This window comes from Colletotrichum acutatum (assembly GCF_030867785.1).
Source record: "Colletotrichum acutatum strain CBS 112980 chromosome Unknown BDZ83scaffold_76, whole genome shotgun sequence".
NCBI lineage: Eukaryota > Fungi > Ascomycota > Sordariomycetes > Glomerellales > Glomerellaceae > Colletotrichum > Colletotrichum acutatum.
The window spans coordinates 94049-119718 of NW_026849070.1; the positions used below are offsets into that span (position 1 = coordinate 94049).

A 25670-nucleotide genomic window follows, 5' to 3' on the forward strand; every position below is an offset into this window, starting at 1 on the left:
CCTAAAGTGAGTACCTGAAGCCTCAACTGCTGCTAGCCCACTTACATGCAGCTGTCTTCAGAGATCCAGCGACTGGACTGGTCCAAGCTCATCCTCCAGGCGGGCTACATGGTCACAAAGTTTAGCCGAAAATGCATCGACCAGGCCTGCTGGCGAAATGGCATCGCGTCACATTTCGGCTACCTAGTCATACTGTGAAGATTGTAGGTTCGATCCCTACGTAGGTCGGTTTCATTTTTGCGGTTGTGAGGGCCTCACTTTCAATCCAAAGCGAAATGACAGACGTGTGATGGAATGAGTCTCATTGAGTGATTGTCCTTCTCCTCCCGCGATCCAAACGCTCTTCATAGCTGGTCAAACTTTACTTCAAACGTTGCTTGAATGCGGACGTTAAGAGCTGAAGCTCAACAACCAATGTACCACGAACAGATATCAGCGTGCATGGTGTCTGAACTTCAAAAATTCAACTCATGAAAGAAGTAATCATATACCGAATAGGTTTTTGGTTGACTACCTATACCCACATAGCAAGGAAGAGCCGCCGGTCTCACAACTCGAGCAGAACCAGCGGAGCATGGGTCTATGATCGATCTTTGAAGCGGTACCCTTGTCTCCCCCTCATCAAGCTACCCCGACTTCAGAATCGTTTGATTGTAAGGCTCTTAGCGAGTGCCCTTCCTCCGCAAGTTTCGGATTGATCGGGACAATTGGTGCGGGGAGAGTTCGGCAGATGCGGTTTGGACGGTATTTATGCTCCGGCAGCGCGGGGCCGGAGATACTTCATGAGCACAACTTCCTCACACCCATCTCCTATTACTTTCATTTCAAATTACAAGATCAAGATTGGGCAAGCATAGTACACGATGAGATCCTCCATACTTGATTCAGACTATGTTCAGGTTACCTTTTCGGGATTCCTTTTGGGTCTCGCGGTAATTAGCGCCGTGATCTATGTCGTCTATCAGAGATTCCTCCACCCACTAGCTGTTTATCCGGGTCCATTTTGGGCGTCTATCACGGATCTGTGGCAAGTCAACCAGTTCCTGTCTTTGCAGCAGCCTTACAACTTGACTGAGCTTCACGAAAAGCACGGCGAGTTCGTGCGATACGGACCAGATAAGTTGAGTATCACCGCCGAAGAGGTCGTTCCGCTGGTCTATCAGAAGGGTGGTCAGCGGATGCCCAAGACAGAGTACTACGATGCCTTCGGCTCCAAGACCCCGAACATCTTTGGCATGAGATCCACAGAGGTACGAATGGTTGTGCCTCTACAAGATTGACAGACCTTTGTACTGATGTGGACTTGTAGCTTCACTCCATCAGGCGACGTCACATGTCACATAGCTTCTCCATCACCAGCGTGAAGGGCATGGAGGAGTACTTAGACCAAAATATCAAGATCCTGCGTGATAAGATTTCACATTTCACAAAGACGGGAGAGGCTTTTGATCTCAAGAAGCTCCTGCACTTCTACACCATTGACGTGTTAGGCGAGCTAGCCTTCAGTCGCTCCTTTGGGGTCCAGGTCTCTGGCGACGAGTCTCGTGTACCGCCCGTCATCCCGCATACTCTGCTAGGCTCGACTTTGGGAGCATGGCCGGCCATGACACAAACCCTCAAGCAATGGCTACCCAAGGTACCGAACACTGGCCTACAGAGTTTGTTTGCGGGGCGGGCCAAGTGCGCTGGGCTGGCGGCTGAGTGCGTTCAGAAACGACTGGCGGAGGTTGAAGAGGATGAGAACCAGGGCAAAGTGCAGAGAAAAGATATCTTGACCAGTCTAATCTTGGCTAGACATCCAGACACTGGAGAGAAGATTGCGAGGGTTGACCTGGAGGCCGAGGCATTCGGAATGATGTAGGTCAAAAGCATGCTGGATGTTATACAAACGATACTAACCTTATTTGATAGTATTGCAGGAACGCACACGACCAGCGCAACTACAACACTCCTCTTCTGGAACTTGCTACATAATCAAGAGGCACTAAGCAAGTGCGTACAGGAAGTGGACGAGAACCTGACTTCTCTAGACAACGGGAAAGACGCCTATTCAATCACGGAAGTAGAAAGCTCCCTACCATTTCTTAGGACATGTGTCAAGGAGAACTATCGCATCACCCCTGTCTTCACGATGCCGCTGGCGAGACGTGTGACCGCTCCTGAAGGAATCATGATCGCGGGCCGTCACATCAAACAAGGGGTAAGATCCAACTAAAGTTCTTTAGACTTCGCCTAAGGAAACTTACTCTGCCTTACGAGCTACTCACAGTGATGGATTCATCGAGCTAACATTGTGAGTCATAGACGTCCGTGGCAGTATGCAACCACGCATTCCATCACAATCCGCAAGTATGGGGCGACGACCACGACACCTTCGACCCGTCAAGGTGGGATCGACCAGAGACAGCTGTTCGCGCCCGCTATCTGATGCATTTCGGCCTGGGCGGTCGCCAGTGCCTGGGAAAGACGCTGGCGCAATCCAACATCTACAAGCTGACCAGCACCTTGCTGCGTGAGTTTGACTTTCAGCTAGCTGATCCTAGGGAGAGAGCACTTGCTGCGAATGGAAGCTTTCACGGGGTCTTGCCGGAACTTATCAGCGTGGGGGTTAGTGATCTGGCAGGACCTCTAATGGTCACAGCCAGTGCCAGGACTCAAATGTGATTGTATTTATCAAATCAGGAAGGCCTCTAGTACGCTAGCCCGAGCTTTAGCTACGAGGCAACCGTATATGGGAATACGGATACAGTTTTCTCCAACCACCTGCTGATTTACCATCGCCTTTACCGCAGTGAGGGGCGTCATGACTCTGTTACTGACACTTTCTTACGGAACAGTCCTCATACAAACCCTGGACTACGACTAGGCCTGCCTTCTGGATAGTAGGAGTGTTCACGATTCTTACCACTAGGCCGTCAATTGTGTTTCAATCCCTAGCATCGGTTTGTTGCTCCTCATCCCCTATGATGATGATTGTCGATTTGATGAGCGGTATTTGGAATAATAAACTAGTTGAACTGACTCAATCCTGAAAACCAATTTAGAAATTTTGCGATTGAATTTACAAGATCTCAAATCTTGTAGCCCATGGCCTAGTTCTGTTGATATCTCAGTCGTCTAGAGCCTCCATATATACCGTGACCAAACGCCGCCCTGGGCCAACTCCGGGCCAATTCCATTATTCGTTGATACGTCATAGACATTATAGACATGAACATTACACCTGATACATTACTCCATCAAATTTGTGCAGGCCTTATCTTCTCTAGCTCGGTTGGCAAAGTCGGCAAACTGGAGTGCTTCACGGTGTTCTCTGCATTCCAACCCCGAAACATGGGATGCGAAAGCAACGGCGGCGTTTTTAAACGGATTGTAGGCGGCCGTATCGGACCGCCGGACTCCTCTTCAACTGGTAGCGTCACCCGCCTCGTGGGGTACTTCTTGTGAAGAAGCTGCCACGTCCTCTCGACGCGCGCTTCGTGCTCTGTCCAGTCGCCACGAAGAGACATGAGTAACCCTTCGCCTTCCTCGGCATCGATGCTCGTCTTGGATCTACTGCGTCCATGCCACGTCCTAGACCGTGTTCTGGCGGGTGGTGAGACGGGCTCGGTGGGTGTATCCGGAGTGGCGGCGGTGAAGCCGGCGACGGGTGTGACTGTGACAGATGACCTATTCTGTAGCGACTTGCGGATGATCGTGTCCCTCAACTCCTCCTCGGCCAGCATGATGCGCGACTGTGTGAGCTTCGTTCGCCGTGTGTACTCCTCCCACGTGAGATCTGGGTCGCGTAGGCAGGCATTTTTGTATTCTTCTGCGAATTGCCTCTTCCGGCGGCGACGGGTTATTGTGAAGTAGGCAGCGATGGCGATGATGAGGAGAAGCGCTGAGCCGAGGATTGTGGAGACGATGATGAGAGTCTGTTGGCTGGGGCCGCCGCCGCCAGTGGTCGGTCCGGCGGTGAAGTCGGCAGCTACGGGATCGGAGTCGGTCTTTGCGCCCGATCTCGTATTGAGTAGAGGGATAATCATGTTTGTACAGGTTGTTTACGACGGTACGCCGTTGCGATATAGCGAGTGACAGGATTTATATTCTAGTTATTAGAGCGAGCGTGGTGCGTCCATGAAAACGACTCTGAGGACGAGCAAGAATAAGTGGGATGAGTGCGCAAATTCTTGACCGCTTCAAAAATCTGTGTGCGACGATCGCTCGCGGGGGGACCGGAAGGCTTTGTATATACACGTAGCAATCCAAGCCTACCTCTCCCCTCTCAGCAGCAACTACGGATAGCAAGCCGTCCAAAAGACAGGCGGTATTCTATTTAAAACATGCAGCTTCCTAAGAAGATAATAACCCACGTCGGCAGTCCAGGAGGCAAGACGTTGCTAGTCCCATGATTGCGCAGGAACGCCAGGAACACGGCATTCGCTCACCGTATCCCGCAGGAAAAAAAAAGCCTGCAGGTGATTCTTCTGCACGCCATGCCTGCCACCCTTGGCATGAGAAGCGAGGAAAGAAAGTTCGGATACTGGACTCGTCAAGGGACTCTCCGACTCAAAGGAGCAAACATGGGCAGAGAGCAAGGTGGTAAGCATGCCTATCGGAGTGGGATCACTCTTCCAGAGCCAGGGTACTGAATGTTCGAAAAGGATGGCTGGACAACTGTCTCTCTGGTGATTCGGCCGTTGGGACTGTCCACGAACGCCTCGCCAAAGAGGGTCAGGCAACATCCGCAACAGACAACAGAAACAGGGGACCTGAGGACCGAAGAGCGCGTGTTTTCCCCTTGAGAAAGCCATACAAACCAACACACCAGCCCAAGCGAGGAGGGACCTTAGGCCTGCCAGGGGATTTGACTGGCTATGTGTGCGCTATAATTGGTCCTGGGCCTGGCCTTGTCGGGTCGCCAACACGAGGTCAGGCACAGTAGCGCGGCATTGGCGGAACGGGGCTCGAAAAGCAAAATCCCGGACGAGTGCCGGGGGTTGCCCGTGTGGCTGATAGGAAAAGAGACACAAAGAGGAGAGTTGGGGAGGGAGCGGGATGCGTAACCCACCACCCGCGGCCTATCAGAGTCTCTGGAACTCCCGGTGGCTGGCCAGCGAACGGGCCGCGCAAGACAAGGATCGGATGGTTTTGTTCGTTCTTCTCTTCGAATTGTTCCCAAGCCGGGGGACGGCATCCTGCACTGCCCACTACAGTCGAAGTTGAGGGGAATGGGATTTCTAGCCCGAGACCTGCAAGCCCACCGGTCGTGGAACACGGCCATTGGGTCATGATCTCATGCTCGCCTCGCCTATGCCAATGGATCCCTTTCATGTGCGTCTCTTCAAGCACGACATACAGGTGGATTTGTTGGTGAGTCCGACGCTCAATCCTGGGGGAAGCACCCCATTACATTGCCACCAGATACCTCCCGGCTGCCTCCCATTGTAGAGTCTCTACAACTTGTAAGGTGGGAGAGAAAGGAATCGACTCAGTACTATTGACCATCCTTGCGCAGACGAAGAGAGATCTCGGACATGACGATCTCCTTCACTGTCTCACTCACGCAGGTACTATCGCGCGCTGGCCCACCATGTTTGCTTTCTTCAGTCCAATAAAGTACACCGCCTCGCCCGTTTGCGCTTTCGGGGCAAACGGCGCCCAACTTTTCAGGCGTTTACTTCTTTCGCCTGTGCAACCCAACGTCGTGTTGTGTCTAGAGTGTCGGTTTCAAAGACACAATCAAGCAGCACAAGTTTCCTGCGATTTCCCGTCCCTCGAATTGGCTAGCTTGTTGGCGATTGTTTTGATTATGTATTGAGGACAGTTGAATCTGATAGGCTGGGAGTATGGAGGAAAATTACAAGTCCTTCTCCAAAGCAAAGTCCAGCACTACCACTTTTCTTTCCTTTTCCTCAGTTCGTGTGTAAATCGAAACCACCTGCTGCGACCCAGACTCAAACGTCTCAACCTGTGGCTCGCCTGAGAACCCATCCGCCTGCCAAAGCGTGAGATATTCCAACGCGACCTCCTCGTCCGCAGACCCCGTCTGGGCCTGAGATGGCAACCTGGCGCCGAGAACGGTGAGCCTGTCATCTCGATTCCCCGGTAGCGCAAAGACGACGGTCTTCTTGCCCGGCAAAGCGATAACGTCTCCGCGCGCTCCTGTCCGCGTCGGCTGCAGGTCCGCGGGCAACGCGTGGCGGCTCCATCGCCCCTCTGGGCTGCGGTAATAGTGTATCCAGACTTCGTTTTCTCGGTTCAGGACGTGGAACCCGCCTTCGTCGTCTGCCGCTTGCGCCTCCTGGTTGAGAATGCCGTTGTTCATTGGGATGTCGAAGACGATGAGCCCTTCGCTGTCGGGGTACACGGTCTCGCCTACTTCGAGGTTCGCTAGCCTTTCGCCTTTTGTATTGTTGAACGTTTCGCCACCGTCGTCGCTGTTTACATAGAATAGCTGGATCCAAAGTCAGCCGAGCTCTCTGCAAGACTCGTCCACCGGCGGGCTGGGCTTTTGACGCACATTGTGATTGTTTTCTGGTCCATTCGGTCCAGCTTGGACAGTGTGCGTTCGTGCCTCTGGATCGTCCACGCCTTCGTACCATACGAACCCGCGATACGTTCCGGATACATGAATGCGCCCGTTGGCGTATGAGATGCCGTTGATGTACGGGTTATTGTTGACGCCGGTTAGGAATTGTCCGACGTAGGAGTATGACTGGTCCTTGCTGCTGTACTTGAATAGATGATCGGAACCTGCTCCCGCACTGCATCTCGGTCAGTCTCAAGCTCGCGTCTACACGCAGTTCCTGGTTACATACATGCCAATGCGATAGCTCAGCAGGAGGTCGTCATCGATACGGATGAAGCGAGGATATGTCGTCTCCAAGAAGAGTTTCTCGATTCCCAACTGGCCTGTGCGAGTGTATCCCGGAAGCTGATTGTGGGTTGGGCTGAAGAGAGAGGTCTTCCACTCATGAGCTTCCGGTTTTGTCGCCACGCCTAGTATAGACATGCGGTAGCGCAAGCTGCATAGAACACACTCATAAGCAACGCTCCATACAATAAAGACGATGACTGGGAAATAGCTCACGGATCACAGTGGTGGTCGAATGAGACATGAATAGTGCCATCCCCAGCACACACTCCTATCGAGATGGTGTTATGCCCATCATCCGCAGTTTGTTCGTAGTCTTCAAACGTCAACATCTCCCAGTTGCCCAGTGAGTCGCGGATGGGGCGTCGAGCAAGGCTGACGAAGAGGGCGTTGCTTGTCGCGTCTTTGTGGGTGTAGAAGCAGGTATACTGCCATCCATTGAAGGTTGTCAATGCATCTTGCTGGAAAGAATTGGCGTTGATCCGATGCTCTCGCCGCGCATCCAGGGCCAACTCAGACTTGGCGAGGAACTTCAATTGTGAACCCATGTCGCTTCCGAGAACCTTGCCAGGTGTATGCAAATTCAAAGTCTTGGATGCCGTTCAGCACATGCGACACTACAGACCAAAGGCTCGTATGAGGAAGTGCCCCCTCCGTCACTTTCATAATCTATCACGGTGACGTACGCGGGGTCCCTCCGGTTTAGTTCGGGGGAATCTGAGCCGAGCGAAGGAGGATGGACGGTTCCCCGCGCGACAAATCGCCCGATGCGCCGATACGACTGTGATCCCCGGATCTTCCCCCGACTACCGATGCGCCGATACAACGCCCCGCATTTTAAAAGCCATTGTGGATGACCGATTTGGACGAAAAGGAGGCTATTCAGCCATGGCATCCCCGCAATTGCGACCATTTCACAGCGCGTTTCCCCGCGTTGGTAAACTCCAAGTCGATTTCGCCAACCAACCGATACCCGTGAACCAAGGAATAGAACAAGAGGCCAAGAGAAAGATTGACAGCCAAGCCATCAACGTGGTAGCAAACAGCTCTTAGCGATCAACCTGTACCAATTTAATGTAGTTGAGTATTACAATATTAATAGAGACAAAGTCCGTTTTCGCAATGTCCATTTGCTCGCGTATGAGCAACAACACCGACCCGAGATTTCTGGAGAATCGAAACGATGGGCTGGAACTCCAAATTGAAAAATAGCGACAACCGTCAGGCTCTAGAGTCGACGACGCCTCTCAACACCAAAACAACATCGTGGTTAAAGGACCCGGGACTTCGTCCTCTCAACTTTGGTCTCTTCTTCCTTCTGTTCGGTGATGTTGCTCACGGTTTCGACGGATCCTTGATCAACAACCTTCAACAAATTAGCAAATGGCAGGATGGTCAGTCACCCACCACTTCTCTGAGTTCTTTCAATGTGGACTTTCAAAAATACTGATAGGTCAGAGTTCAGACTTTGACCACCCCCGAGCAAGTCTCCTAGGTGCCATGAGCGCATCATACTGGATCGGGAACATCCTAGGAGTCATTCTCATCCCCCTTGTCGCCGATCGACTTGGCCGGCGGACCGCAATTGCGACAGGTTCGTGCCTTTGCATCGTAGGTGCGGCAATTTGCGCAGCAACAGTGAATCACGGAGCCTTTATTGCTGGGCGTATTCTTCTTGGCATGGGAGGAGTCATGTGCTCTTCCGTTTCAACGGTCTTGATGACGGAGCTGGCGTACCCATCCCACCGGGCGACGGCGACGGCATTGAGCAGCACGACATACAGTGTCGGGGCCATCTTGGCCGCCTGGGTGGCCTTTGGAAGTTTCCGAATTTCGGATTCATGGTATGTTTCTTACTCATCGGGGAAGTTTTCCCCGCGAGGCCCGAGAAATATGTGCACTGACTGATAATTCTTTGCTATCCCTAGGGCTTGGAGAACACCGACACTGATTCAGGCGTTTCCATCGGCGATGGTGCTTTGCGGGCTCTTTTTCTTGCCGGAGTAAGTTTGCCAAGAATCCGTTCTTGACTCGAAATTAGAGCTGAGCCACAACTTGTAGATCGCCTCGATGGCTTTGCAGCAAAGGCAGGGAACAGACAGCGCTTGATATCCTCACAAAATACCATGGCGCAGGTGATGCCGACGACGCAGTCGTCCAGCATGAATACGCCGAGATCAAAGAGACTATCGAGGCGGAGATTACGCAGAACAGGAACCCCTTCCACCTCAAGGCTCTTTTTACGACCCCAGGCAACCGCTGGCGATCGTTCATCATCATCTGGTGCGGGATATGTAAACAATGGTCTGGTAATGGGCTGGTATCATACTATCTGGGAAGGTCCGTCTCTACAACTGTGAAATTCGATATCTTGAGAGTGAAGCTAACATGGCATGATACACGTCAGTATGCTCAAAAGCGCAGGCATCACTAAGCAGATCGAGACAACACTGATCACCGCAACATCTCAGATGTTCAGTTTCGCATGTTCCTTTGCTTTCGCCTTCCTTCCGGCGCGTGTCGGCCGCCGGCCCCTCATGCTGACAAGTATGGCCGGAATGTGGGTGGTATTCGCAGTCATCACGGCCACGTCTGGCGCGTACGTCGAGACAGGGAACCGCCACGCAAGCTACACCACCGTGGCGTTCATCTACCTCTACAGTGGTGTGCATAACCTAGGCTGGACGGGCGCACAAATGCTCTACAGTAGGTTAAACCTCAGCGCCCCAAAGAAACGGTTAGGGTTTGAAACGCTGACGCTCCGTGTCCTTGTAGTTGTCGAGATCCTTCCCTACACCATCCGCGCCAAGGGCATGGCCATGTTTTCACTCGTCGCGGGTATTTGTGGAGCTTTTAATACCTATGTTAACCCTCTCGGCATTGCAGCCATGTCCTGGAAGTTTTACTTCTTCTATGTAGGCTGGATCATCGTCCAGTTTATTGTTGTGTACTTGTTCTTTCCTGAGGTAAGCTCTCGGTCGATGATAAGAAAGAACTGCTCATTAACGTTGTCTAGACCAAAGGACCTAGCTTGGAGCAGATTGCGCTGCTTTTTGATGGTAAAGATGCTCGAATGGGCCGAGTCAACGTCGTGGCCGAAGAGATGCTCGATGAGAAGGGCGGAATGGCGTTTCAGGCAAAGGAACAACAGTAGAGTGACTGTAGAGTTATTACTACAGCTTTTACACTGCAGACCCAATCCCGTATGCTCGACTGTTACACTTTTGAGGCATAAGACAAAGGTAGTCTACAGAGGCTGTTACAAAGTTTGATATGACAGTATGTCTACTAGACACAGTCATATCGTTGTAACTCTTCTTATAAGCTTCGTGGCGGAGCTTTTCGCCAAGGAGGATTGTTGATCATCCGCTCCTGACGAGAGGTTGCATGCATTTGTGGGCTTTACGACCCAAGCTTCGGCGGTTAAACTTCAGCCCACACACTCTGTACTCCGTAAAGGCCTGTTACCTACACTAAAAAGAGACACTCAAGGGTATGATTGCCTCCAGTCAAGAACCAGCGGGCGTATGATCCACGTGGAGATCCGGCTCCCACGTAAGTTCAACCTGACTGCATTTAGGACTAATCGCGTGATGGTTCAGATGTTTTCTGACCGTCTAAGCTCCTTTGTTGAGCGTCCAATCGCATCCAGGCGCGACGCCCTTGAGAACAGGCAGCAGCAACATAGATCTTCGTCAATAGATCTAATATACAATATGTCTGGGTTGTCTGGCTTTAGATCTAGAAGTAGCTGCCTCTATAGTATTGAAAGTAGGCAGGTTATTCGAAATCAACAAAGATTACGACAGCCGAAGGCGTTCCATTGCTACGATAATTCTTGGAATGAGCCGTGAATTGGGGGGGGGGGTCTTGCTAGTCTTTCAGATGGAATACTATTACGTCGTACTAAACTCCTTCACAGTGACTTAGCTCCTCCTTTTTGAAATTAGCCCTGTAAGTCTCTCTTACAACGGCAAAAAACTGGACTAATTCCCAAGTCATCTCGGAGATGTCGCGGCCTTCAATAGTCCGATGTGCATTTGTCCGTCTCTTTGACTCAACGAGAACGAGACCGGAGCCAGACTACCACATCTCGAAACCACCTTAAAAACTTTATTGTCAAAATTTCTGACGTCATAACCTACGGTAGGAGCTTTCCTTGTTTACCAAACGCCAAGAGTTTCACATTGCAGCTGTCAACGGTCAAATCTGGAGGCCTATCCTTGACCCCAGATAGAGCTGCCAAGCTCGCCCAGGAACCCTAGGCTTCCAGTCTCAGGTGGATTCATGGGGTACTAGAAATCAGACTACTAATGGAGTGACTTTTCATAGGAAGATTTATACGCTTGCTTATTCCCGTCATCTCAACAGTCCAGGAAAAGTTGACTTTGAAGCAGCGCCCAATTACAGCCAACTCGGCGAAGTGGAGGTCGGCGATTACAGACTTACTTTGCCGTTACTTTCCTAATGCGGATGGATAAGTTTTCGCAGCTCTCGGTTGAGGTGGTTGCAGTATACTCAAGGTGTCAACTTTTTACTTCTCTGGCTGAGAATGATTGGGGGTTGTGAAGACAGAGGGATAGGGCAGTCTTCAGCTTCGAAGAAAATGTTAAATTTAAAGTGAATGTACTGTACAGTTGTAAGTCATATCTGGGTATATCATAATAGCCCTGTGAGCTGTAGTTAGGTTAGCTGGCTGAGGCCCGTACACGTGTGCCTCATGTAGTCGTCTAATAAGCGTTATCATCTTCCAGTCCAACTGCTGGACGTAGCCAGACTTCAACGAGTCTCGAAGCTCAGTCCTTTCCCAATGTTGTAGAAGAGCCAGCACTGGAGTTGCTTGCGTCACTCAACTTCCTCGCCGCAAGCTTCGGCCGAGCTGGCGGTGCCAGCGTGTTGACCTCAACGGAGACTGTCGTGGTTGTCTCGCACTGAATTGCCATGCCCATGACAGAACCCTCTCCCATCCCAAAACCTTTCATGCTTCCTTTCATGCTTTCTGTGCTTTCGATGCCATCCACTTTGAGCGCCTTCAAACCGCCTGATTTTGGGCCCTTGCGGGCAGCTCTCTCGCACCACTTGTTGTATCGCCTCAGCCGTTTCTGTTCGGAGGTTGGGCCTCCCATAACGATAGTTGTGTTGCCGAATTTGGGAGGCGTGCCGCACATGAACGAGAATGTCTCCAAGCCAACCTCCTGTGATGGAGGCCCTTCACATGAGAAGACTATGGATCGTCTTGTTGAAGAGTAGAGAACAACATCCATCCAGCCATTGCAAGCGATCATTGCTCCCGCGAAGCAGAAGTATCCCAGAGATACATCGTGCCCTGTCATGGAGGCAAGACGGCCAGCAGCCAGAGGAATGGTGCAGACAACGTAGACGAGAGGGTACAAGAGAAACGTGTGCTGCCGAGCATAATCCGGAATGTCGGGTAGTCGTCTCAGAATTGTCGTGAAGCACATCGGACGCCAGAAGTTGCTCGACATTGTGCTGTGGTTATCACAGCTTGAAGTGGTGCCTGAACTTGATCCGCTGCAATTTGATAGGGATGGTGCCGTCCTTGGGTGTCCACAGCAAGTGATGACCCCGCCGCTTTGCCGAGCCAGCTTCTGTAGATGAAGGAATATTATGAAGTAAATGAAAGTCGTAAGAATCAGTGAAATGAAGATCCAGAGGTAGTGAAGTGTTAAGCGAACATCTTGATATTTGGAGTTGATCCAACACTGTTACGTGTTAATACTATTGCCGCAATGATCATGAACAAGGCTGACTCACCCAAGCGCCGGCTCTCACATAGAGGCCGCCTTCACTCTTCCCGTTCTCTGTGATGATCACGCCGAGGATCCCTGTCCCGTAGACGAAAGCCCACATCATGACGATTGCAGTATGAAAGGCCCACGTTGGGATTTTCTTCGTTGAGACGATAGACATATAGGTGTGGATCGCGATGCCCGTGATAAACACGGAAGACGCCAGGTCGCCGGTTGACACAAACCATCCTTGGGTCCAACAAGTGCCTGTCCCGACTTCAATGGCGTTTCTAGTCAGCCACTCAACGTTGAGCAGGAATGCCAGGGCTTGTTGGATGTCAGCGAGTAGGAGGTTGAAAATGAGAACGAGGAACTGATTCGGCGGCTCGTTAATAGCTCTTTGCCACCATGTCTCCTTCTGCTTTTTTGTAGTTTCTTCTTCGGTTGCCGCCATCCAATTGCTTGGAATGATAAATGCCGCGTCTGTCGGTTTCGGCGACTCAACCTTGATGATGAGATCCTCTTTCTTTGGGGTCGGCGGTCCGTTTTGCCATTGGATCAATTTGTACGTGAGAAACGTCAACAAACCCAGGCTGGTGAAGAAGGAGAGGAATCCCATCGTCGCCACCGCGGCGAGGCCATGGCGAAGAACTGGTGGCAACGGACGGACCGAGTAAGGCGAGCTATCCGAATCGTAGTGATCTACTATATCTTCCGACTCGTTCATCTCCGCAATGTTGACGGGTTCGGCGACGTTTCGCAGCTGCGTGTGGATGTCATCAAGTTTACGATGACGGGGTGTCTTTTGGTGTTATACCATCCCACAGAGCCTCAAAATTCCAATGTCGAGGGGTCATGGCCCGGAACGTCCAGACCAGGGACCGTCTGTATCTTAAAAGAGAACCCCCCCTAGCCTCAACATCAGCCGTCAAGCGGCAAATCCAAAAGACCATCTGACAATGCTTTCCCAGTGCCAAGAACCGTTATCCCAGCCAGATGGAGAAAACAATTCGAGTCATAGAAACGACTCAGCCCATTTGCCATGAGGGGGTGGGAAGCGAACGTTTCTTTCCAATCCGGATTTACTCGGGAAACAATCAACAGTTCTCCGAGACAAGTTGGATCCAATACGCGCGCGCGCGCGAGCCGCGCTATGGTAAACACCTGATCTTTCCTAAGATTTTGCGATTAGAGTTCGCCATGTGTGTGTACCGCCATCGAGCTCTAGTATTCGCTGTGGGAGCGAAAGAGAATTGTGCATGTTCCATCCCCGTTCCAAATCGTTCCAGGCTAAAGTATGTCTTCGACTGGACGGACTCTCGTGGGCTTCGGCGTCCCGCGGACCGGGATGACTCAAGCGTTCCTTTCTCTTGGCCTGTCTAAGTGTGTCTCTGAAGCACAACCCTCCTCCTGGGTCAGGGGTTGATAACTCGGAGATTTCTCATTGGCTCATCGACATGCCTTTTTGGACCTACAATTGTCCGAGCACGACGTGATGCCACGAGTTGAGCCTTTGGTGTGGACGTGCGTCTCCCGCAAATCGCACTTGTTTCCGCCCCCGATTCCGCCTTTTCTGCAGAGACAACGTGAACGGTTGGACTTTGCCAAGGCGACCCTGACTGAGGTAGAGCGGATGATGAATCGACAGAAGAAATACTGCCCCTTGCAGTGGGACCTTGGATTCCACGAGCCGCGGCAGTGGTCAGTAATACACCCGTTTGCTCCGAGGTCGTGTCGAGGTGTTCGCCCCGGAATTCATAATCTTCCCCGAAGTGGAGTTTTAGGCTAAAATCCTCCTACTCGGGCATTTTTAACAGCCGCCAAGACGGTCCCGCGCGCATCAATCCGGGGAAATCCACTTATTGTCATCGCCAATGTGCTCACCTAGTCTTATGACGAGAGCAATAAGAAACGAAGGTGTCGTGTATCTTACCAGCTTACCTCAGCACCTGACCTCTGCTGCAAAACACGCGGATCTTGTGAAACTCGAGATCGTACCGAAAGCCACGAGAAGTCAAACTCAACACCACTTTCAAATCGGCGCCAGTATCGCGCGCCCACGTGGTGGTAACTTTAGCAAAGATCCGGAAAGCTTCTGACGACAGTGGAATTCTTGCAACGTGTTCATCAAGTGCAGTATGGAAGTCCTCATTGGATCGCAAACGGATATTCAGCAAAAGTCAAGTTCGTGTTACTACTAAAATGTTCTGGCCTATTTATCGGTTGGTTGCCTCGTCTTAGCTTCCCGCCAAACTTCAAACACCATGCTGAATGCAAGATGCAAACTCTACTATTATTGCACGCTGTAGTGTGATATGAGCAGCTAACGTCTCGCTTTCGGATGATATCTTCACCGACGAGCTCAAATTATACGTGGTTAGCCACGGAGTGTTCTCCGTTATCATTCCCGTTCATCCCAGAATCGTACCGTTACTCGTGCCGTCAGGTACGAGAAAAGGCAACGTTGTACTGAACGTCAACGGACGTGGCCCTTGATCACTTGATGACACTGGCTTAGGCGCGCGACTGGGACTTGTTCCTGGCCCCGTTTTACATGACTCTTGTCAGCCTTAAATCTCTTCCCTTTGGACCGTCGATCTGATCAGTGACTGTCATCGAGCTTTGGACGAGAGGAATGAGGCCATGTTGAGTTGTTACGGGAAACGTGTTAGGAGTGCAGTCCGATATCCCAAAGTCGTAAACGCGTTTCCAGACATTGCCATTTTCTCGACTTTCCCACTCTGGGGCACACTCGCCGAATGGTATCCGCGGACTGTCTGATAGTCGGCGGTACCGTGCTCTGACTTTTTCTTTGCAGCATCTAGACTACTGCACTGACCGTGCTGTCCGAGCAATATTGACCTACTTCGGAGCCGAATCAGTAGGAAATGGTACGCCCTCCTCTTTTGGCGTCAGGATGCTCGTTTGGGGCTGCGAGAAGGCGAACTTCTCGCACTTTCATCGGATCGGATACATCCCCTGACTTTCGAAGATGCATCAGTCGTGTTAAAGTGGCAAATCACGCTTGCGTATGTCTTTCGGATGTGTTCTCGAACCAATGTGAAGTGGCCTAAATTCGTACGACATCGCGATAAGGCAATGCACAGCCAAATTCTCATGCCCTACTTACACTCGGGTAAAGTATTCAACTCCAGCTACATGTATACTCAAGAACCAGAAGATTCGCCCTCGAAACCGACCTATGAAGGCGATGAAAACCAGTCTGAACTAATTTCCATGCCCAGACACAGGAAAATTAGACCATGAACGAGGCTACATCTCAAATAGTAGTCTGCATCCTGTCTTACCTCCACCTCTCCAGCCAGTACACTCACTCTGAGTCATCCTCGATGGGCTCTCATACAAGTAGAGTTCTTTGACCTTCACGAGGCTGACACATAGACATGCCGCCGGGGTCGGTGAACGCGGCATCATGTGTCAGTCACTTGCATAAGGGTCTTTCTCATTGAAAATCAAAGTCAATTTACAAGCTAAATTTGCTTTCAACACAGGTTGCTAGGCGAAAAGGGCATTGGATTTTGCGTGACAGACGTCTCAAGGCACCCGTCTTTCCTAAACCCTGCCTTGGAAGCAAGAGAGACTTTCGGGAATCTATCCGCTTCGGCTGTAACGGCACGATCCGGCACTCTGCGGATGCCTCATCACCAACTACCGACTCCGGTCGATGGTAATGCCAGCGCTTGTACGAAACTACCGTGCTGGTTCGGTCTCGATTGGAGAGCGGATATCACGAGAATGGCCGAATCGTGCTCTGGCCTGAGAAGAACAAGATCAAGGCCCCGCTCAAGATGTTCGCTCCTCTTGCGGAGTTTGAAACATGCTAGACTGGGTGACGTATTCGCACAGAGGTTAGCGGAGCCCATAGGGCAGATCCTCTAGCGGAACTTCCGCTAGAGGAGATACCGGGTCTCCGTCAAGTCCGCTGGACAGCTGATTTATCCTATATCCCCGGAAGCAGTGAGAATTCCATGTATCCCTGAAGTGTATAGCATTTTTGGCTGATACTTTGCCTAGTCTTTCCAGCTGCCAATTAGCCGGGAGTAGCATGACGTGTCTATTTTGCCCGTTTCTCTTGGCCCTCAATATTACGTGGAGATACTTTATAGCGTGCACGTTAAGCTTGCCATTGTGGTGTTATAAGTCGCATAACATATTGCCTGATGGCGCATCTCTAGGTCAAAAACATCATGTTTATATCTATAAGCTACAGGTCATATGATCACGCCATAATCAATGTAGCAATCTCGTGTCTGTTTAGGAGCAAGGGAGCGTTGATAATGAAAGGGAGGGATGCTTAGCTCACAACCGCAGCTATCGGGGACCAAAAACACGTACATTATGATGATTGAGGTATTATGGTGACTTATCCATGAGAAAGGTAGCGGGGATAGGGGGGCAAACCTTTCGGAAGATAACGCACCTACTCAGGACCGTAGCCTGAAGCTATGTCTGGGCGACAAGTGTCTTCAATTTCTCTAGTTTGATGAATGCAACGACTCCGGTTTCCCATACTGTTTCCGTCAACTCCGCGCCTGTGAGACTACAGCTGTGATATGAGAGTAGTATTGAATATACGTGTGAGGAAGGTTGCTCCAGACCAAGTCTTGGCTGGACTTAGACGAGATGTGTTTTTCTCAAACTTCGATTGACTCATCTCATTACTCAGTCTATTATTTTTCAGAGCCTCGGCACTTGTGGAAGTCATCACGGTCAGTCTGTCCATGACTCAACACAGACAACACAGCCGCCAAGAGCCTTAGATCGTTGCGATATCGCGCTGCAAATGTAGCATCCGGCCTCAGCTTGTCTCGCTTCGTCTGACCAAGATAGCAGAAACACCTAGCCTCAAGATCCATTATTCAAACATTTCGATGGCGTGTGACGCAACCACATCAGGGAATCCGAAGGATTGCTCCCACCGGCTGTATCGGATGAGACTACCATCCTAATGCAGGCATGTAAGTCTTGAAGATAAGGTTGAGGGATGAAGAGTAATGTCAACATGACCCCTGTGTTACCTGGGTGATTCGGGTCATGCAGAGTCGGCTGAGCAGTAGCCTACCCTTGGCTAGACACGCTATTTGCCGAGAACTTCGGGTCATCCAAAAGATTGACTTGCGAATGTGAATATTTCAGCTACCCAGGCTTCACCAAGTCAATTATCAGCTCTATAGGGTTTGAATCACAGTATCAGTCAACACACATGAATCGACGCAACCCAGTAACAAACTCCTTGCCAATTTGGAAAGATCTTTTACTTCACGTCACGTACAGTACAAGTCAAAAATTACTGAGCGTGATCAAAAGGCTGTCATTGTCGCATACCAATCTTTCCTTCATGTCCCGAGTAAATATCAAGGCAGGTAATCTGAGCGAGTGTCATTCGGTCGTCAGGTTGCACTCTGTGTAGCTATGACTGACCCCTGAGACGTCACTTCAACGACAATTTGGATGAAAACACAAGGCACGACACACCTGACGCCGGAAAAGTATCTTACCGACTTCTCTTTATGAGTACCATAGCACTGATGTGGTTATCTGCGAGCAGGTACCACTGCGAGATGCTTTCCGCGTAGCACGCGTTTAATCTGATTTACTTGGTTTAGCACGGAACGATAGATGAGGCTCCTAGTCTATATAAGTCTCGTTAGTCTTCGAAGACGGCAAATTAGGACCGAGAACCCCTAGACAAGAAGAGGAACCGTGATGGCGATATCTCAGTTTTGGTCAGGGCAGTTTCCTCTTCAAAACACTATGCTACCTTGGTAAAGAGTCCTCATTCACTCTCACTTCAACTCTCAAGTTTCAGTGTGCACAGCCTCACAGCATTTCAACGCAAGAAGCAAACATATCACGGCCTCGTATCTAGTCCTAGTCACGAGAAAGTGGGTCCTTCTCTTAGGTGTTCCCTTAGGCAGTAAGACCTTAGGTCTGCCACGCGCAGTGGGCCACTGGCAGCTTTACTAAACAGTGAGAACATCTACATTGCCATGCGATGACGATGGTTGCTTCTAGTTCAATACAATCACCGTCATCCAATCGTAGCATTCATGGGAACAACTAATCTAGTCGGAAGTATCGGCATTGATGAATAGCCGGTGAGCGACCACTTGCCTACCCTCTTAGGGCAATTGTTGGGGAGGCTTAGAGAACGCGTTTTCCGTCACGTAGGACGAAATTGAGTTAGACCAAATCCTGCGATGATTATGACGTTGAAACATTTGTCTAGGGTAGCTCTTCCAAAGTCTCAAAGTCCGAGAATAGATTTACGAATGCTTCTGGCCGTTTTTTGGCGCCCGAAAGTCCCGCGCCCCGGGCAATGCTTGGGCGGTCAATCCAGGTACAGCTTGACATGACGCGGTCGTCAGCATCGTAATGCGGTTCAGCCACTCGCTAAGGGATTAGCTTCTTGGCAATGTTCCTCCTGCAGGCCTCAACACAACCACTTTAACGTAACACGGAGCAGCAGGAATTTTCCTCGGAAACACATCAACATACAAGTGACTCTGCATGTATCAGACTATCCTGTTCTTTCGAAAGCTATGTCTACGAAAGGGTCAGTGTAGGTACCTAAACTGGCGTGCTTAAACTTGGGTGGCTGATGGGAAGAACACACTCTAGCCTAGATTATAAACTGCCGTAAAATCGTGTCCTCTTGACCAACTGCGCTGTGTTCATGGCTTTTCAAAATGTGGGTTTGAAGCTGAAACAGAATAACAGAAGAATCAATGGTTGCCAGCCTCAAGATTAATCCCGCGACTCAAGTGATGGCTTCATAAGATCAACCAAGGCATAGCCCGCAGACAGTTACGCAGGCAATAATGTGACTTAACGCCTAATACTTACCAATCACGATGTTTTGACAGACGCGACTAGTGCCAAAGTAGCTAAGAGAATACGAGAGTCGCTGCAATGCACACTGCCAGGGCGAAATGCGCCTGCCTGGCAGGCTGACTAGCATCTTGATCCTACAACCAGCCAAACATCGATGGCAATGGATACTCAGCTGCGGTCTTGGGCGATGAAAGTACTTTTGCCAAGGTGGATGTCTAAAAATCAACACGTCGTTGCTATAATAGAGGATCTCCAGATTTATTGAAATACCATCCGTTGCCTCGACATTTTGGACGACTTGTTAGTAAGAATCCACACTACAGCAGCAACCCAGATTGTATCCTTCCGAATCCTCGACATCCATACAGGGGACAAGCTCTAATAAAGTATCACTCATCCTCATCACGATGGTGTCTTCTCTCCTCTTGGTCGGGTCCTTGTTCGGCCTTACCCAAGCAGTCTCTCTACCCTTGACTACAAGAAGCACAAATTCCACCAAAGCCTTTAGCTGGGTTGACACAAAACCAACAAGAGACCTGCAATACCACGACTGTGGCGACGGCTTTCAATGCGCCCGACTCGAAGTTCCACTCGACTGGTCAAACCCAACCAAGAACAGCACTGCGTCGATTGGCATCCTCAAGCTCCCGGCCACAGTTCCGAATGACGACCCGTCCTTCGCCGGCAGTATTCTCATCAACCCCGGCGGTCCGAGCGGTTCTGGCACAGGTTTTGCTTACTCCTTTGGACCCATCTTGCAGAAAGTCCTTGGCCAGGACCGCAACTATGAGATCATTGGGTTTGATCCTCGTGGTGTCAACACAAGCACGCCTCGCGCGGACTGCTTCAAGGGCGACCAGTTCGCCCGCAGGCTTTCTCAGGAGCGCGACTCCGTTCTACCCCCGATTGATGACGCCCTTGGCTATCATTGGGCCGACGCTAATGCTCAGAGTGCTCTCTGTGAAGAGAATGGTGTCGATAGTATCTGGGGTCATATGAACACCGCGTCCGTTGCCCGCGACATGGTGGGGATTATTGACCGCATTGATGACCTGCGCTGGAAGGAGTCAGGCAAGGCCAAGCCCAAGGATGCTGAGGCAGCTCGCCTGCAGTACATTGGCATTTCATACGGAACCTACCTGGGCAACACCTTTGCGTCAATGTTTCCTGAGCGAATTGGCAGGATTTGGATTGATGCTGTCGTTGACGGTGACGACTGGGCTGCTGGTGTAAGTACGTCTCCTCTCTCGAGAATTGATCCAAATTTAATCGATCTGACAGACCTTCCGAAACAATATCAACGACGTCGAGAAGATCGTTGACCAATTTTACGCCGTCTGTTTTGAATCCAAGGAAGACTGCCCCCTTTTCCAGTCGTCCGACAAGTCCGGATCAGATGTCAAAGCCCGTGTCGCCGACTTTCTCAACGAGATGGACACCAACCCCGTCTACTTCGCCTACAATGACCGCCCGGCAGTTTTGACATCGCCAATCATTCGCCAGGCGATTTTCTCTGCCATGTACACTCCCTTGGTCTCATTCGAACCACTGGCTCTGGGTCTCAGCGCCCTTTTGAATGGGAACTCATCCGTTCTCGCAAACTTCTTAACCCCCGAATCCATCAAGCTCGTCTGCGACCTGGAGAACAATGAGCTTCCTCAGTACAACTGGGATTCTGACGTTTTGTCTGGTGTTCTTTGCACCGACATTGTAGATGACGTGGCCAATCGCAACATCTCCTTCTACGAAAATTTGCTTAACGAATTGAAGAACCAATCCGAGACAACTGGCACTGCTGTAACCGGAGCAGTCCCGATCTCCTGTGCCGGCCGCAAGATTCGCCCGCCATACGCGTTCACGGGACCTTTCACAAGCCCTGCCGCCAACGCCAACGACACCAAGGCCCCCGCTGCACCGCTCTTGATCACCTCTAGCCGTTACGACCCAATCACTCCTCTCAGAAACGCCCTGCACGTTCAGAAGGGACATCCTGGCTCGGCTGTGGTGATTCAAGAGACTTCCGGACATGGCGCGACGTCTAACCCAAGCGTTTGTCTCGTCAAGATCGTTCGGGATTACTTTTACGAGGGCAAGCTGCCTGAGAGTGGTACCGTCTGTGAGTCGGTATGTAAGCCGACGATTCCGGCTGATAAGGAGAACTGCACCTCCATTCTCAGCTCCAGAGATGTGGATTATATGTTGCCGCCATTGGGAGAGTTCCACTGGTTCTAGTTGAAGAATATAGATTATTCTATTTGATTCAACAGAAGTCATTACTCAAGCGTAATCTCAGCGTAATCTCAACTTTAGTGTTCTTATGACAAGCATTCTTCTATAGATATGCCAACAAGTCTTATGCAATCTATTCCCTCTAATACGACATGTCTCGCAATCAAAGCAAGGTTGTGTGAGAGTACTTAAGCTCAAGAATTAGCATGGTGACAAGAGAATCTTGATTAGCTAGTTTTGGGCAAATGCCGTAGAGGTTGACTAAGAATGATCTTCAGCCACTCACATCTACCACACCATTCAGGCCACTCAACCGCGAGTCTCACGGTCTGCAACACAGTCTTTATAGTCGACGTAACCTCCTCATTCTAACACTAAAACGGGGCTTCAGTCCCTCAAACACTCTGGCCCAGCGGTTGAAATGGACCACTCAGCCGGGGGCGTTTGATTTCCATATGTCTCTATTCAGACAGGCCTTGACCGCTTGAGTTCGACTCCACGCTCGGGAGCTATTCTTTTAACCTTTCGATAACTCGAATACATCCAGCCACCCAGGCAGATGTAGACCTGTAAATGAGACAGACTTTGACGTCGAATCTGTGACATGTAAAAACCCTGGACTTGAGGGTAAATTTAGGCTGGACCACCTCATAAATGTCAACTCCACAGCCTGCTCTTATGTTCTTATTGAGTCGTACATATCTTCCTAGAATCAGGAGCCTTGCAATTTAGAAATAGCCAAACGCCTAAAGCCATCCTTGAAGTTGCTTTTCACCGCTGGCAATTTGGGATGCCAAGGTAGAAGGTTCCAGAGTGATTGTTTTTTTTGCTTCGCGATGTCTCTATCGAGACTGCCCTGTCTTTTTCAAGACCTGCAATTTCAAATTCACAACCCGAAACCTCTGACGGGCTGTGATATAATTAGCCTCTCACTCATACTTGCCACAGGTATGTGAGATTTTCCGCTTGACATCCTCTTATGTCCATGGCGTAACAGCTTACCTGTCTTACAACCATCGATCTCTTGGGTCTGGCCAAAAGCTCTGCCATTTTGAAAATTGCTGCAGGTCCCATTCTAAGGACTCGAAGATGTTTGTCTTGTCCAGAAAGACGTTTCCAAGACTCAGCTGGGTGGGTAAGGGATTGGGTGTTAACACGAATATTCCAGGACAATCGCTATAAGTGCCGGCCCATAGCACAATCCATCTAAACGGTGGGACCTCTTCTGTCACCCCCTTAAAGAGAAGTTCTCTACGTTCCATCCAGACGATGTAACGATCCGTGTCAATGATTTCACCCCCTCGGATGGACTCCTCAAATACATGGTCAAGTCGATTGCAACCTCCACGATTAAGCTGGCGTTCCATGATTGCATCTTCATCGTCTGAGGCTCCCTCGACAATGTTTCCTAGGAATTTTAGGTTTTGTAGTACAATGGACACCTCACCCTGCAGTTGTGGAATCAGTTGTGGTATGAACTCCTCACAATTCCATATTGTGTAGAAGCGCTTCAGCCCGCGCGTCACCAGCGCCTCGAAGAAACATTCATACGCGGGCGAGAGAGGCCCTAGATCATACGTGCATCAGTAAAAGTAACAGACGAGGAAATGACAGTGGTAATACCTTCATTGAGATCAAAAACCTTTAGCGTTGAGAGATGTTGGTAGACAAACTGAAACTCTGTGTATCTAGGTCGATATGATTGACAGTGCCTGAAGGAAAACGAATAAGCTGGCGGTAGTAGAACCGGATCTCGCAGTAGATGCAACTTAGCTCTTCAATTTCCCAAGATTATAGGTATTTGTTCAGAAAGCGCAGCATGTCGGCATTCAACGTCGTCGGCAGCAGACGAGCGGTGATACTCCCCAGGCCGTAGTAGCTACACCACATCTCGAAATGGTAGAGCCCACGGATCATACGGATTCTCTCTGTAGCGCTAGCACTTGATACGCTACAGTCTTTCGCCTCTTGACGACCCCATTGACGCAAAAGCCATGAGAGGACAGATTTTACAATCAAGGAGTAGAAACGTGCGATGCTGGCCAGATCATCAACAGTATATACTGCTCTGAAACTCTCTGGATCGGACTGCAACTTGATATATGTATCCATGAACTCCTCCAGAAGCTTAAGTTTATCTTCACTAGTTGACTCGCGCAGAATGCCCAGCTTATAAGCCGCAAAGGCGTCAACAAGTACGCGATGGCTGCGGAAGGTCTTGCCTAGGTGGTAGTATAGGAGTCCGCGCCTCGCTGTGAGATAACATTTATGCAAAGTGGGCGAGGCGCAAATGGCAGCGTGGAGGTCATCCAGGTCCGAGAGATTGCGGAGGACCTGCAACTGAATTTCTGGAAGAAGGCCGTCGAGGGTCAAGCGCCTAGCGGCCTGCGATCCGTTGAGAGCGGATGTGGTTGAACACTCGGTTTGGTGTTTCGCTCCATCGGAGTCTGGGTAGTGAGGGCGCTGCTTTTCTGCTTCTTCATGCTTCCCGACAAGCGACTGATCTTCATCGGACCCCATTGAAGCTATATCATCCGCGATGGTTAGCTCTTCTCGATAGCTTGGCTACTGTGAAGGTAATAATGATTGAGTCTTCGACGCCATTTTGTCGCATGCGTCAATTGTTGAAAAGGAGAAAGGCTCGGTGCTCGTTGGCAGGTGCGGTCAGGTTGTTGATTGGGACTATAAGTTAAGCTACCAAATTGCTGGGCGCTCGCGATTTCTGAGCCCGCAGACCGATCCGCCGATATTCAAAGTCTGATAGTCGCATTATCCTGATCCTCGGACAATAAGCTGTGCGGGGAACTTCAGCAGAGTGTTGGATTGTGAGGGATAAGGGATAAGGGGACCTGGTTACAGAGGGCCAGTGGACTGGACCTTGACGTTAACCGATGATACCCTCCAGCTTAAGCTTTTCTCCGGCGAGTCTAGTGTTTCCGTCGACAACTAAAAAAGTAAATTTACTTCCACCCCTTGACGCCTTTTGTATCGTGTGTGAGCTGATGATGACGAAAATGAAGTAACCAATTACCATGTTTGAGCCGCCAACGCGAATAATGGAGAGACTTGACCATGTTCTCGACTCAGCGTGAATGGTCGATGTAATCGGCCGCTATCCCAACTGGCGATGTACTACCGACGTTATCTCAGATCTCGGAATCGCAACCTTCACCCGAGCCTGTAGTCATGCTAGCATTTCGAGTTTATACTTGGATCTGGGAAAAAACGGGCTATAATACGAAGGATGAAGCGCGGCAAAATCAAGCACGGCAAAATGACACACGTGAGCTAGCATTGGGGGCTTGCCTGCGGGATGTCTATTGTATGGGTTTACCCGCTGCCCTTCCATCTTGAGCAATTGGCACTGAACGGGGGTTACCACCGCGCCCCCAGCAAACCTCAACCCGGTGCTCTGGATGACACAGAACTGAGACGCCAATGCCATCTCCCCTGAATATTCTGGCAGTCATGTAACATAGACGCCAGCTCGTATTCCAGTGAATAACAATGCAATGCAATCTTCTTGCACTTCATGGCCGTAAGGAGGCGGCGCAGAATTGCGATCACGAATCGTGTCCGGCCCCGTGTAACAGACCCGGCATAGCAGGCCCCAGCAGGGTCAAAAACGACGTTAACCGCCGGGGATGAATCTAGGCTTGGATCAACCCCTTCCGTATTCGGTGGTCCGTGTTGTATTGCTCGCTTCCCCACCCCAGGTTGCCGTATGGGCCGCATACTCAGTTGAGCCGTATCTAGAACTTCGGGCTACCTTGGCGCGCGCTTACGTCGGCCCTCATACCGGGAGGCGATGCATGCACAAGTATTGATATGCTTCATGGTGCCCGAATATGGAGATGTCTTTCCCGACCTCTTGTAATTCTCATCTTGATTTACCTGATTCCCCACGTTTTGTAACTCCATCATTGCGTGGCTTTTATTTTACGGCTCCAATCGTACCAAACCCATCATTCAATTTC

General features: G+C 50.4%; 8 protein-coding genes and 1 non-coding gene across 9 annotated transcripts; 4 read left to right on the forward strand and 5 right to left on the reverse strand.

Annotated features, from left to right (window-relative positions):
* The first annotated feature begins 143 nt into the window (after positions 1–143).
* BDZ83DRAFT_t194 lies at positions 144–228 on the forward strand. The gene has a single exon. It is a non-coding gene; the product is annotated as a tRNA-Arg (tRNA).
* A 635-nt stretch (positions 229–863) lies between these two features.
* On the forward strand, positions 864–2723 carry BDZ83DRAFT_703658 (isotrichodermin C-15 hydroxylase; the record flags this gene model as incomplete). Its single annotated transcript, XM_060511482.1, has 4 exons — positions 864–1250; positions 1310–1857; positions 1912–2200; positions 2305–2723. The coding sequence occupies 4 exons, from the start codon at positions 864–866 to the stop codon at positions 2662–2664; spliced, it is 1584 nt and encodes a 527-aa protein (XP_060362705.1). The 3' UTR covers positions 2665–2723.
* A 215-nt stretch (positions 2724–2938) lies between these two features.
* On the reverse strand, positions 2939–4259 carry BDZ83DRAFT_628424 (uncharacterized protein). The gene has a single exon (XM_060508706.1). It carries the CDS (start codon positions 4026–4028, stop codon positions 3240–3242), a length of 789 nt encoding a protein of 262 aa, XP_060362706.1. The 5' UTR covers positions 4029–4259; the 3' UTR covers positions 2939–3239.
* Positions 4260–5842: 1583 nt separating this feature from the next.
* Positions 5843–7407, reverse strand: BDZ83DRAFT_754196 (uncharacterized protein; the record flags this gene model as incomplete). The annotated part of the gene is made up of 4 exons (XM_060514448.1): positions 5843–6439; positions 6506–6749; positions 6804–7010; positions 7076–7407. The coding sequence occupies 4 exons, from the start codon at positions 7405–7407 to the stop codon at positions 5843–5845; spliced, it is 1380 nt and encodes a 459-aa protein (XP_060362707.1).
* A 635-nt stretch (positions 7408–8042) lies between these two features.
* BDZ83DRAFT_582540 (general substrate transporter) lies at positions 8043–10013 on the forward strand (the record flags this gene model as incomplete). Its single annotated transcript, XM_060505563.1, has 7 exons — positions 8043–8257; positions 8320–8703; positions 8788–8862; positions 8921–9199; positions 9267–9565; positions 9635–9825; positions 9876–10013. The coding sequence occupies 7 exons, from the start codon at positions 8043–8045 to the stop codon at positions 10011–10013; spliced, it is 1581 nt and encodes a 526-aa protein (XP_060362708.1).
* A 1642-nt stretch (positions 10014–11655) lies between these two features.
* On the reverse strand, positions 11656–13336 carry BDZ83DRAFT_582581 (G protein-coupled glucose receptor regulating Gpa2-domain-containing protein; the record flags this gene model as incomplete). The annotated part of the gene is made up of 2 exons (XM_060505566.1): positions 11656–12582; positions 12635–13336. The coding sequence occupies 2 exons, from the start codon at positions 13334–13336 to the stop codon at positions 11656–11658; spliced, it is 1629 nt and encodes a 542-aa protein (XP_060362709.1).
* A 6273-nt stretch (positions 13337–19609) lies between these two features.
* BDZ83DRAFT_414926 (TAP-like protein-domain-containing protein) lies at positions 19610–22121 on the forward strand. The gene is made up of 2 exons (XM_060502940.1): positions 19610–20693; positions 20746–22121. Exons 1-2 carry the CDS (start codon positions 19872–19874, stop codon positions 21694–21696), a joined length of 1773 nt encoding a protein of 590 aa, XP_060362710.1. The 5' UTR covers positions 19610–19871; the 3' UTR covers positions 21697–22121.
* A 401-nt stretch (positions 22122–22522) lies between these two features.
* On the reverse strand, positions 22523–23029 carry BDZ83DRAFT_414945 (uncharacterized protein). Its single transcript, XM_060502941.1, has 2 exons — positions 22696–23029; positions 22523–22603 (listed from the first exon to the last, which is right to left on the reverse strand). Exon 1 carries the CDS (start codon positions 22953–22955, stop codon positions 22701–22703), a length of 255 nt encoding a protein of 84 aa, XP_060362711.1. The 5' UTR covers positions 22956–23029; the 3' UTR covers positions 22523–22603; positions 22696–22700.
* A 455-nt stretch (positions 23030–23484) lies between these two features.
* On the reverse strand, positions 23485–24241 carry BDZ83DRAFT_794192 (uncharacterized protein; the record flags this gene model as incomplete). Its single annotated transcript, XM_060515806.1, has 1 exon — positions 23485–24241. Exon 1 carries the CDS (start codon positions 24211–24213, stop codon positions 23485–23487), a length of 729 nt encoding a protein of 242 aa, XP_060362712.1. The 5' UTR covers positions 24214–24241.
* Positions 24242–25670: the final 1429 nt, after the last annotated feature.

Coding starts and splice junctions, on each gene's coding strand:
- BDZ83DRAFT_628424 (XM_060508706.1), bottom strand. CDS start 4,028: ATGATTATCCCTCTACTCAATACGAGATCGGGCGCAAAGACCGACTCC.
- BDZ83DRAFT_414926 (XM_060502940.1), top strand. CDS start 19,872: ATGGTGTCTTCTCTCCTCTTGGTCGGGTCCTTGTTCGGCCTTACCCAA. Junction 20,694..20,745: donor GTGACGACTGGGCTGCTGGT/GTAAGTACGTCT, acceptor TCGATCTGACAG/ACCTTCCGAAACAATATCAA.
- BDZ83DRAFT_414945 (XM_060502941.1), bottom strand. CDS start 22,955: ATGGAACGTAGAGAACTTCTCTTTAAGGGGGTGACAGAAGAGGTCCCA.